The 13294-nt window shown below is 42.5% G+C and overlaps 1 protein-coding gene across 1 annotated transcript in view; it reads left to right on the top strand.

The window, feature by feature from the left end:
- Positions 1-1103: 1103 nt before the first annotated feature.
- Positions 1104-13294, top strand: part of LOC311504250 (uncharacterized protein) — a gene marked incomplete at its 5' end in the record, with an annotated part of 35704 nt that continues 23513 nt past the window's right edge. The window contains 5 exons of the mRNA XM_084567269.1: positions 1104-1845; positions 5909-5991; positions 9593-9754; positions 10788-10826; positions 11066-11162. Coding sequence (XP_084423395.1) covers positions 1104-1845; positions 5909-5991; positions 9593-9754; positions 10788-10826; positions 11066-11162 — 1123 coding nt within the window. The remainder of the gene's footprint in view (positions 1846-5908; positions 5992-9592; positions 9755-10787; positions 10827-11065; positions 11163-13294) is intronic.

The raw sequence follows: 13294 nt of genomic DNA on the forward strand, positions 1-13294 counted from the left end.
TCGGACTAATAGTTTTCACATTGATGACAGTTTCCCAGCATCACCTCTAAGTGTCTCCAAAGGATCAACAGCTGTAGAAGCCAGCGTACGCCAGACATGACGTTGGCGTGAGGCACGTACAAGTTCCCGAACATTTCACTCTTGATACATCTGAACTTTTCCGTGAGCGAGTACGTACGGAACGTTTTTGTACACACGCAACCTTCGTACATGAGGCCCCATGACTCTTCACCTGGAAACTGTGCCAGACAGACAGGAGCATTCTGGTACAACACCTGTCACCATAAAACCTCAAGAAAGAAACGTCCTCTTCTTCCAAAGAAACAATAAAAAGTTTTGGCAACAAAGCGTTTGATTACCAGATGGTGATCAGTTTTTCCACCCACTCAGTAAATATTCTTATCAGTGAGAACCAGGTTGTTTATAAAGCTTCACAGCTCCCACTGTATTTCCTGTGAAGCTCTATACTACATCTGTTGTCATGGTCTCATCAACCTGCCCAGTCTTCATGGCCTCCTGCAGTTATCCACTCCTGCCAGAAATGAACAATTTATCAACCTGCCTATGATTCCTCTGACATTATCAAACTGTCATGTAACACCATCAGTTTGTATCATCAGATTCCACATGTACTCTTTAGTCAGATATGTGTATCTATGACAGATGGATGTTTATCTTGCTGTTCTCTTCTCTTTCTTTTTTTCTGTCTGTACCCGGCTGGCCTTAGGCACATGGGTCGCTCCATATGAGCTGGGTTCTGTTCAAGATTTCTTCCTGTTAAAAGGGAGTTATGGGAGTTTTAGGGGGTTTTGTAAAGCATCTTGACACGATTTGTATTGTTATTGACGCTATATAAATAAAACTGAATTGAACTGAATTGTGTCTGCGTGGGTTCTCTCCAGGTTCTCCAGCTTCCTCCCACCATCCAAAGACACGCTGGTTAGGTTCACTGGTGATTCTAAATTGGCCGTAGGTGTGAGTGTCTCTCTGTGTTAGCCCTGTGATAGACTGGAGACCTGTCCAGGGTGGACCCCCCCCTCTAGACCAATGACAGTTGGGACAGGCTCCAGCAGATCCCGCGACCCTTAACAGCGGAAAATCTTATGGACACCATCATCTTCGGTCCTGCACAACCAGCTTCCCAGAGCCCCGAGATCATCACCCCCTGCTCCACCACCGATGAGGTCCGAACTACGTCGCTGGATGAGCCCGTGGACATCGGTCGTAATTCGGCTGCCGACGTCCCTCTGCCGGCGGCGGCTCCTGATGACACCTGGTCACGGCTTGGAGCGAAGCCTAAAGCCGCTACCAGCTCCACACCATCTCACCTGGAGCACTGGGTCCGAGTGGGCGCCAACAGTTGGAAAAACGCCCCCCCTGCAGTCCCCCACTTTAACATTCACCTCAACAATAAATATGACATTCTCAGCGTCAAGGATTTCCCCCCCCTTGATGATGGGTCTTGGGCCTCTCCACCTTCAGCACCTGGGCGCTCCTCTTACAGCAGCACTCGCAGGCAATCCCAGCCTGTGTTTACACCTGCTCCACGGAGACCCGTGGTTCATCGTCCCTCACCGCCCACCCGGCCGCCACCTCAGATGGCATTACAGGGGTCTTCACCATCGGATCCATCTCTCCAGATGCCTCCACGGAAATCAGACGTGCGCTCCCAGGTGCAGCGCCCCTCCTCTCTGCTTGTGATCGGCACATCGCTGGTCAGGCATGTATCGGTGCGCGATGGGAGGACATTCTGCCATCCGGGTGCCTCTGTTAACGGGATTTCATCGGCTGCACTGCACCTAAGTGACCAGCACAGATCGGCTTCCACCTTAGTCATCCAGGCAGGTGTTAACGACATAAAAAATCAACAGTCTGAGGTGCTCAAACAGGATTTTACTCGACTCATTGAAAGCTGGTGATTTCCGGCCCGCTGCCATCACCGTGTTTTGGCGATATTAAATTCAGCCGTCTCCGTCAGCTCCATACCTGGCTGAAGGGCTACTGTAGGCATAAAGGCATTCCCTTCGTGGACAACTTTGCTGCATTTCTCAATCGGCATCAGTTTTTCAAAAGAGACGGCTTACACCCAAACTCATATGGGTCACGCTTCCTAGCTTCCAACATCGAACTGACCCTCCATTCCTGTGACTCCTGACTCGCATTGCCTCCGTATGGCTCCCCCTGTCGGCGCAGCGGTCTCACTGCACCGAAAAGCATCCCAGTAAATGTGACAAATAAACCATATAGATCACTTTATCTGTCTACTAGTTATGGGAACACTCTCTCCCTTCCCTCAGTGGTATTGCAGCAGACCACTTTTGTCACTCCCGTTCATTACATTTCCCACTTTTGGCGCCATCAGGCCACACCAACTCACCCACCCGGTCCCGCTGCCAAGCTCTGTTTTTCAAGCGCACCCCCAACGTCTATCCCAGTTAGAATAACCCAGAGGGTGGCTTGCTCTAATCATCAGCTAGACCTAAGACGGGCTGTAACAACATCAAACTTGAAAGTCATTCTACCTCAGCCCATCCCTGGAAATTACATAAATTTTTCTTCCACTGCTCCCTCTATGCCAGCTCCTGATAGTCTTGAGTCATTTAAATCCAGAAAAGGTTTGGGAATAATTCATTGGAACATCCGCAGTCTCCTCAGCCGTCAGAAATTGGATCATGTAAACGTATTAATTGCCCAGTCCCAGCCTGATGTCTTAGTTCTCACTGAAACCTGGCTTAAAAAATCTGTCCCTGACTCTTCCATATCCATCAATGGTTTCAATGTTTTTAGAATTGATAGAGCTGGTCATGGTGGTGGTGTCGCCATTCTCACCAGATCCTTTCTCTCTGTTTCTACTCTATGTGCCATAACCATACCCAAATCCCTTGAGTTTATTGCTTTAAAAATTCAACTTGGACCACATAATACTATCATTGTTGCTGGAGTGTATAGACCCCCTTCCGCAGATGCTGCCTCTTTTGATCATCTTGCAGAATTAATATCCCTCCACTGTACAACCGAATCCATTATTCTTGGTGATTTGAATTCAGACTGGCTAAATAGTTCATCTAATTATTTAAAGCAGATTTCTGCCAGCCTAAATTTCTCCCAGTTAATCAATGAACCGACACGTCCCAATCTAGACAACCCCCTCAAATCCACAGTCATCGATCTGATTTTCTCAAATCGAATCTCCTCAGCTAGTGTCTTTGATTTGGGAATCAGTGATCACTGCCCCATTGCCTGTGTCAGGTCATGTCATTTAAAAAGAACCTCTTGTAAAATTATTTTAAAAAGAAATTTTAGAAATTTTAACGAGCAAGCCTTCCTTGGTGATCTTTCCCACAGTGACATCCATCGCACCTCTGATATTCCTGATGTTGAATCAGCATTAGATTTTTTTACAAAATCGTTCCTCTCAATTATCGATAAACATGCTCCACTGAAAAAAGCCAGAGTAAAAGATAGATCCAGTCCCTGGTTCACTTCTGAGCTTTCAGACCTACTCATTAAGCGTAAAAAAGCCTGGTCCTTAGTCAGACGTACTAATTCATTGTGTGACTGGACCGCTTTCAGACAATTACGCAATAAATGTACTGCTTTAGTCCGCAATACTAAGTCTAATTACTACATTAACCTGATTTCCAGCTCTCGATCAGACCCCAAGAAATTTTGGAAAGCAGTAAAAAGCATTAATAATTCTACCACACCTGTACCTATGCAGCTTAAGCTTAATGACCTTATTCTTAAAGATCAACCTGATATCTGTGATGCATTTAACAGACATTTTTCTGCTGTTGGCAACCTCTCTGATAGTGAGACTGGGCCTTCTCCAGCTGTACCACCTCAATCTCTGGTTAATGAACCCTTTTTATCCCTACCTTCCTCCGATCGTCCTCAGTTCAATTTAAACCCTGTTGACATAAACTTTGTATTGAGGTCTCTTCGCACATTGGATACAAAGAAAGCTACTGGTGCTGATGAATTAGACCCCTTTTTTCTCCGCCTTTCAGCTAATTTGATTGCTAAGCCAATAACTTACATACTCAATCTCTCCATCTCATCAGGTTCCATTCCGAGTATCTGGAAAATAGCAAGCGTAGTCCCCCTTCACAAGGGTGGTGATTCCTGTAATCCAGATAACTACAGACCCATCTCTAAATTGTCTTGCTTGGCCAAACTACTAGAGTCTTCAATAAACCTTCAACTCAAAAAATTTCTATCTACTAATCTCATTCTGAATCCACACCAATCTGGCTTTAGACCACAGCACAGTACTCTCACTGCCACCACTCTGGTCTTGAACGGTATTATAACTGCCCTGGATAAAAAAAGTCATTGTGCTGCCATTTTCGTTGACCTCTCCAAAGCCTTCGACTCAGTCGATCACACTCTGCTCCTGGAAATATTAATTAAGACAGGCTTTGGCCCCGTGACTTGCACCTGGTTCAAAAATTATCTATCAGATCGACAACAGTTTGTTTCACTTGGCTCTACTCATTCCCACCTCTTACCCATTACTAAGGGTGTGCCGCAAGGATCAATTCTGGGCCCAGTCCTCTTCACATTATACATAAATAACATATCTTCATCATTATCAAACTGCTATTCTCATTTATACGCAGATGATACAATCTTATACTGCATCGCAAACTCACCTGAAACAGCCATAAAAAATCTGCAAACTTCCTTCAATATTCTACAGACAGCATTTTTTAATCTTAAACTTACCCTGAATGCACAAAAAACTAAATGGATGTTCTTTTCAAATTCTAACAACACATGCTCTAATCTTCACATCCGCACTCAACATGGTTCCCATATAGAAAGAGTCTCTGTGTATAAATATCTTGGCATTTGGATTGATGATAAACTTACATTCAACTCTCATATCGATCATCTTGCAAAAAAACTAGGTCAAAAAATTGGTTTTCTTTATCGAAACAAATCTAATTTTCCATTGGCATGCAGAAAGAAATTAGTTGAAGCTGTTTTCATGTCCGTTTTAGACTATGGTGACATCATTTACATGCATGCCTCTGCCTCCACTCTTAAACCCCTAGATACCATTTACCATTCTGCCCTCAGATTCATTACTGGTGCCACCTACTCCACCCATCACTGTACTCTGTATGGCTTAGTAGGGTGGACCTCCCTAGCTCAAAGACGTGACTCCCACATGTTTCTATTCATTTATAAAGCCCTCATCGGCAACCTTCCCATCTACATCTCTTCATTACTTGTTGAGTCCACAATCACTTACAATACCCGCTCTAGCAACTGGTTGCAATTGTATATTCCCAAAATTCGGACTGAGCTGGGGAGGTCTGCCCTCTCAGCTTATGCCCCACACATCTGGAATCATCTACAGCTAACTCTTAAGTTAAACTCACTCGTCCCATTCAATCACTTCAAATCATTAATTACTAATTCCCTGTCCACCGTTTGCAATTGTTTCCTCTGATCCTTTTTTTTCATTCTGTTCTTTATGGTATTTTATTGTGAATATCTGTTGTGTATTTTGTTTGTTTTGCTCTGTACTCTCGTCTGCACTGTAAATGAGGCTCGCCTCAGTGTACTAACGAGTTTAAATAAAGGTAAAAGAAAGAAAAGAAAAGAATAAGCGGGTACAGAAGAATCATTATCTGCTGCAATAAATGAGGAGCACAGCAAGAAGTTGTTGTGATCTGATGGTGTGGTCAGTTTTTACACTAATACTCTCAAAGGTACTGTAGCTACTGGTTTTAATAGTCGTGTTAATATCAGTCATCTCTGAATAACAACTGATGGAAAACCACAAGAAAGAAATGTCCTCTTCTTCCAAAGAAACAATAAAAAGTTTTGGCAACAAAGTGTTTGATTACCAGATGTGATTCAGTTTTTCCACCCACTCAGTAAATATTCTTATCAGTGAGAACCAGTAGCAGATTTATAAAGCTCCACAGCTCCCACTGTTTTCATCACATCTCTTTCAGCAGAACTATGACAATGAAGGTAAGTCTACAACTTTATACACCTGGCTCAGTATTTTAACAGTGAAAACTTTTATATAGTTTCTCTTGTCTGCCTTGTTCTATTTTTTGTTTCTTTTTTGTATCTTACACTGTTGTTCAGCTGTAACACCCTAATTTCCCCACGGAGATTAATAAAGTCTATCTTATCTTATCTTATCTTATCTTATCTAAAACTGTCACTGTTGTGTTTCAGACAATGATGGATTGTGTCTCTAAATTTGTTTTTCACACTCCCACCAATCATGTTATGATGAATTTAATACCACTACAATCTGCTTTTTTTAAGAATACATGATTTTTAAATAATACAAGACAAAACTTAAAAGTCTCAGGTTCATAACCTTGATATCCTTGTACTGAACAACAAATCTTAACAGGTTGCCATAGTAATAGCAAACACCAAGTCACTCATTCTCTAAAAGGAGCACCAACTTGTGGATGGGTCTTTCAACAATTGAAAGTTTCCCTGATGATTTTCGATCTCCCACTTGCACTTTGACCGTACGAACTAGGTCATCACTTCCTTGAATGGGTTCAACCACCCGTCCCAACTGCCACTGGTTTCTGGGGAGAAAGTCATCCTTGATGATGACGACATCATTAACTTTAAGGTTTCGCCGACCCACATGCCACTTCTGCCGTGTAGAAATATTCAAGAGGTATTCCTTCCTCCAACGACTCCAAAACTCAAATATTGCACTCGTCGCCACCGTTTTGTTGCATACATGTTTTCCTTCACAAATTTCCCAGGAGGCGGGAGAGCAACTTTGGACTTCACATCAGAATAAGATGGTTAGGCGTCAAGGGCTCTAGTGATGTGGGCTCATTGATTCCATCTGTATTTAGCGGGTGGCTGTTAACAATGGCCATAGCTTCATAGAACAAAGTTCGAACTGAAGCATCATCAAGTCTACCAGGACAGAGAGAAAGAGTGGCATTCAACACATTTCTCACAGTCCGGATTTGGCGTTCCCAAACACCATCAGCATGACCCACTGTGGGGGCGTTGAAGATGAACTCACATCATTTTTCAGCCAGGTAAACCTCAGGTTGAGTGACGTCACACTACTTGAGTGCCTCTCTGAGCTCATTCCTCCTGCTCCTCTGAGGCTAATGAAACACCTTAAAGCATTGATGAATGTGTCTGTTGACAGATCTTCCAAAATTTCAATATGAACAGCTCGGGAAGAGAGGCAAGTTAAAATCAGTCCATACCTCTTATATTCCTTGCGTGCTCTCTTGATGATGAACGGGTCGAACACATCCTTACCACAGTGTGTGAATGGTGCTGACACCTCGACTCGTTCCCTTGGAACCTCAGCCATACTCTACTGGGCGTCTGAGTTTCCTACACGTCACACAGTTGTATATCAGCTTGGCAACAGATTTACTTCCACCAATAAGCCAAAATCCATTGGCTCTGAGCGGCATTTGAGTTTGACTTTGACCTTGATGACATATTCTGTCTTGATAATGGGACAGAATGAGCTTAGTAATGTGAGAGTTTTTTGGAAGGATGGCTGGGTGTTTTTAGTTCTCGACTGAGAGATGATTGCTTTAGCCAGCCACCAATCTGAAGCAGGCCCTTATCCACAATAGGGTCAAGGCAGAAAAGATGACTGGAACTAGGGAGACTACTTCCTCTTTCAAGTGTTTTCATCTCTTGGGGAAATGCTTGCTACTGAGCGAGCTTAATGACCACCTCAGCTGCTGTCTCTCGTTCTTTGATAGTCACATGATTACTTTGATGTCCTCGCTTCGATGCCAGCCTCTTAATTCTCATGATGTCCGTCTTCTCTCTGCTTTATGTTGTCACTAAGGTGTTGGATGAAACGAACATCATCCTGTGACACATACTTGTCTTCGTATCCCCTCTCATTAAAATCTGACTGAAGAATTTTAATGCAATGTCAGTGGCTGATGGCGTTGGCATTTCCTTCACTGCAACTCTGTGTACAAAGCTCTGGCTTCCCAGTCTGTCGAGATGGGGATTAGATGATCCTGTTATGCTCCACCCAAGCTCGGTTCTCTTTGCCAAAGGTTCATTTCCATCACCTCTGATGACCTCTTGAGGTGCTAATGCTAATGGGCAATCATATCTGATCAACAGTCACGCTTCGCAGTCTTGCAGTGGGGAAAGTTCATCAGCCAGGTGTCTCAGGCGTGGCCACTGCAGGGCTGTCTTGTCAGTTGGGATATTGGATCTGTCCACTGGGATAAAATCCCTAGAGTAAGCCTTATATAGCTGAACATGGCTTTCAGAGTGGATTCCTCTAATTTGCAAACCATGTGCAGTCTTGCTTGCTGTAATAGTGTTGACAGCTGTGATTGTGCTTAGCTTCAATTGAACAGATGACGCGTTCACATTAAGTTCTTTGAGTAAATCTTCCAAAGTAAATGTTGAATCACTTTGTGTATCAAGTAAAGCATAGGTGAGCAACTCTGTGTGGCTCTTTCACTGATGACAAAAATACAGGTACAATATTAGAGGTGGAGGAAGAACTTTGAGTCACGGCGTGGGACAATACATTGTGGACTTCCTGACTTCTGCCGTCTTCTGTGGGAGTAAGACATTTAACTCAAGGGCAACATGCAGTGTGTTGCTTGTTTCTTTGTTGTTTCAGTCCAAAGTCTCTCACTGCATTTTTGGCTGTACCTTAAGAGGTTGGGAACAGTTCCTTTACTGGTCTTGTCCATGTGCCAAGGTTGTAGGCTGCGTTCAGATGATACATCAGATGACAAAGGAGAATGGCTTGGACGTGATGGTCAAGTTTTCACTGTAGCAGACCCTTGGTATCAATAAATGAGGCAGAGAGATTCAAACGGGTGCCTAAATCTTATTGTCTGCTGTCGCACCGTGAAAACTATGAAAAGGAAATACAGAAAGAAAAAACAAGATTAGATTAAATTGATGAGTGAAACATTTCATGCAAATACAAATTCCAACCCATCAATGCAGTTAACCCCATTCAATAGAAAATTAAAAGATAGTCTCCTCCCTTTTCTACCTTGCTACCCACAACAAAAGACTGGCCATTAGATGTCAGCCCAAGGTCATTTACTGGCTCAACACACAGAACACAGAGGAACTGCAACTTTAGGCTGAATATACAACTCACATAAATGTCAAACACTTCCACTACTATAGAATAGATCAATGAATATTTTAATCTTTTAAATAATCAGTTCAATTAGTCTAGAAAAATTGGAATATACCTGCTATATTTAATCCACAACTTATGAACATAACGAATAAAGTATAAAGTAATTATAGGATGCTTTAATAAAGTAAATATTCATGTTGAAATATCAGTAACAATATAATTAATATTCTTAACCGTCACAAAATTCACAAAGATTTACCTGGAAGAAACCACAAAGTCCATGAGCAATTTTGGAAATGGCTGCCAAAAGCTAGTGAGTGTAGAGCACAGATAAATCCACCAGGGGACAGATGACATGGGTTCAATTCTTTACATGAAAGAGTTGATGATGTGGAGCAGAAGAATCAGAAACTCATGGATCAAATACGACACGTTTGGTGTTAGACGGTTAATTTAATAAAACAAACGTCTCTTCAGTTCCAGCTGCTGTCCGGACTCCTCTTCCTCCTGATTCCACTGTTGACCAGCTGTTTTAAACTCATCCTGCCTCTGGACTGTAGCGACATCTATAATCATGACAACAGCCGACCAAGTGGAGTGTACACCATCTATCCCATCGGAGCCACATCGGCCGTCCAGGTATGTTCTCTAATTATCTGTTTGTTGTTCAGAGACGATGGAAACATTATCAGAGAGACCACATGATGGCGCTGCTTATTTACAGACAGACAAACTGAGATCAGATCTCATGTGCTGTGGAGACACATTTTAATAACAGGACAAACTGCAAGGGCGAATGGCATCAAACCTGGTAACTTGGCAGAAGTCCTATCATGTCACATTGCCAAGGTGTCAATACACATACCTGTAGCTAGGTTGCACTATAATAAGTCAATTTACGTTTTGCCTCATATCTCGAGAACCGTGTGCCCTAGAAACAAAATTATTTCTCCCTCTGATTCCTTACATAGCCCTGGTTCTAATGGACTAGGCCACGCCCATTTCCGCCTGCCATTTTTTTCCCCGCCATTTTGACAAAATTGCACCTCAAAGCAAAATCACCTCCTCCTAGCCCGTTCATCCAGTTCTCACCAAACTTGGCATGTATCATTTATGGACAAAGATAATGAAAAGTTCTCAAAAGAACTTTAGCAGGGTTATTGATTACAAAGTTAATGGCTAATTCATTTTTATGCCATGGCACAGTATAAGCTAATATTTTGTGAAGTATATAACCAAACTTAATCAAACTTCTCATCATTGATAATAATATGATTCTGTACAAGCACCCCAACTTTTAAAACCCTTGGTCTCTAGGGGGCGCTACACAAGCAACATTTCAATATCTCAAAAAATGCAATAGCTAACTTCATGAAATGTGGCATACACTATCTGTAACATATTGTGTAGATGCCCATCAAGTTGTGTGACATTACGTCTACAGGGGGCGCTACAACCACTACATGTTTATATCTCACAAACCACCACAGTAAACTGCTTGAAAATCTGTGGATGACTCCTTACAAGCCCACCAAGTTTGGTGCAATACGGTCTATAGGGGGCGCTACTTGTGACTTATGCCTCTGCGTCCCACTCGGGGACGACTTTGCCACGGCATGGACTCCTTTATGATCTCTTGTGATCACCTAGTATTTCTTGTGTTTGTGTGTAGGTGTACTGTGACATGGACTCTCTGGGAGGACGGTGGACGGTGAGTTTTTAACTCCTCTGTGATATGACCAAGATACTTCTGTCAACTGTCTGCTCTCCTACAAACAAATCATTCTTAATTAAAGATCTTGTTACTTCACAGTCTGGAGTCTTACATTTTTAAATGAAACAGCTGATGCACCAGTTTTTAAGAGATTACAAAAGCAGCTGATTTTTTAATGTGTTGGAAACGTGACCTGTTGGACATAGTTGACCTCCTTCCTGCACCGCCCCCCACAGGTGTTCCAGAGGAGGATGGATGGCTCGGTGAACTTCTACAGGCCCTGGGATCAGTACAAGCTGGGCTTTGGGAGCGCTGCTGGAGAGTACTGGCTCGGTGAGTCATGATAAAGAACCAAACATTATTTTTATTTTTATTTATTTTTTTATTGATAAAGAAAAACAAGCAAGGTGCTTACAGGACAAGGACAAAAACAGTGTAGAACACCGAACAAGATAAACTGTGCTAGTTGTACGTGTGGTATTGTGTGGGTGGGTGAAGAAAAGTAAATAAATAAGACAAAAAAAAAATAAAAAATAAAAATGAAATTAAATGAATAAGTAAATAAATAAGTAAATAAATAAAGAAATTGCAATACTAGTAAACAAAGAGTGGGGAGGGTGACAAGAATTCAATGCTATCTGTTACATTATGTTTTGCTTAATTAAAATAAGATAAATAATATTTTCCATGATAAGAATTATAGCAGTCTAGATGGATGTCTTTTTTTCCTTTTTTCCTCCAAAAGAAATAAAACATAGCTGACAGAACCTATATCTATTGAATAGAAAAAAAAGAATAAATCAATCAATAAATAACAGTTTAGGAAAAAGAGAAAAAAAAAAAAAAAAACATATGTAACAGAAATAACAACAAACGGCTCAGTCATTCATATGTGGGGTGCTGGCGGGGTTTTGAGGAACATCCGGGACATTATAGACCCCTAAGCACATAAGTAAGTAAAAGTAAAGTAAATTTAATTTATAAAGCACATTTAAACACAGCATAAACTGACCAAAGTGCTGTACAGGGGATAACAAGGATTAAAACAAATAATACAGAAAACACATTAGACCATTAGTCATAAAAACGTAATTAAAAGGAACCACAGAAAATAAGCAGGAGTACAGGATTAGGGAACAAGGAAGGCCAGGGAGTAGAAGTGAGTTTTTAGCCTGGATTTGAAGGCAGAAATGGAGGGGGCAGATCTAATATCCAGGGGGAGCTGGTTCCACAAACGTGGAGTAGCAACTTCAAAAGCCCTATCACCCCTTTGTTTGAGCCGAGAACGCGGCGCATGGAGAAGCCCTTTACCTGAGGATCTCAGGGACCTTTGCACTGAGTAGGGCTGTACAAGATTGGTGATGTAGGTTGGGGCCTGCCCATTTAGTGCCTTAAAAACAAATAATAGAACTTTAAACTGAATCCTAAAAACAACCGGGAGCCAGTGCAAGGAGGCCAAAATGGGGGTGATGTGTTCACGCCTCCTAGTGCCAGTTAGAAGACGCGCAGCTGCATTTTGGACCAGCTGTAAACGTCTAATTGAGGATTGGGGGAGACCAAGGTAGAGGGAGTTGCAATAATCCAGCCGTGATGTAATAAAGGCATGGATGACTTTCTCAAGGTCGTTGTGAGATAGGAAAGATTTGAGGCGGGAGATTGTTCTGAGCTGATAAAAACTATTTTTGACAACAGAACTAATCTGTTTGTCAAAGCAGAGGTCGGAGTCGAGGATGACACCCAGGTTTCTGGCATAGGGTTTAACAGATGGGATGAGGTGATCTAAGTTTTGCACTACAGTGCATCTTGCTTTGGGGGGGCCAAAAATGATAACTTCCGTCTTGTCACTATTTAGCTGGAGGAAGTTGTTAGCCATCCAAATTTTGACATCTTCCAGACAGACCAGGAGAGATTGTATGGAGTCCCTGGATTTCAGGGGGAGGTACAGCTGTGAGTCGTCTGCATAGAGGTGAAAAGAGATGTTATGCTTTCTTATAATGTCACCCAATGGGAGCATATACAGGCTGAAGAGGATAGGACCCAAGATGGACCCCTGAGGGACCCCATATGAAACAGGAGCAGATGATGAAGAGAACTGGCCAATAGACACGGAAAAAGTCCTGTCATTAAGATAGGAACGGAACCAGAGTAGTGCAGTCTCTCTAATGCCCACCTGCTGATCAAGGCGAGTGAGGAGGATGTTGTGATCAACGGTGTCGAAAGCGGCACTAAGATCCAGTAGTATGAGGATGGCATTATCGCCTGAATCTAGTGTGAGAAGCAGATCATTAGTTACTTTAAGCAGGGCTGTTTCAGTGCTATGAAGGGATCTGAAACCTGACTGAAAAGGTTCTAATATATTGTGAGTGGTCAGAAAGGGAGTCAGCTGTGACAGAACAGCTTTTTCCAGGACCTTAGAAATAAAAGGAAGCTTGGAGATGGGGCGGTAGTTTTTTGGGCAATTGGCG

The sequence above is a fragment of the Chelon labrosus genome (genome assembly GCF_963514085.1).
Source record: "Chelon labrosus genome assembly, chromosome: 19".
In the NCBI taxonomy this organism is placed as follows: domain Eukaryota; kingdom Metazoa; phylum Chordata; class Actinopteri; order Mugiliformes; family Mugilidae; genus Chelon; species Chelon labrosus.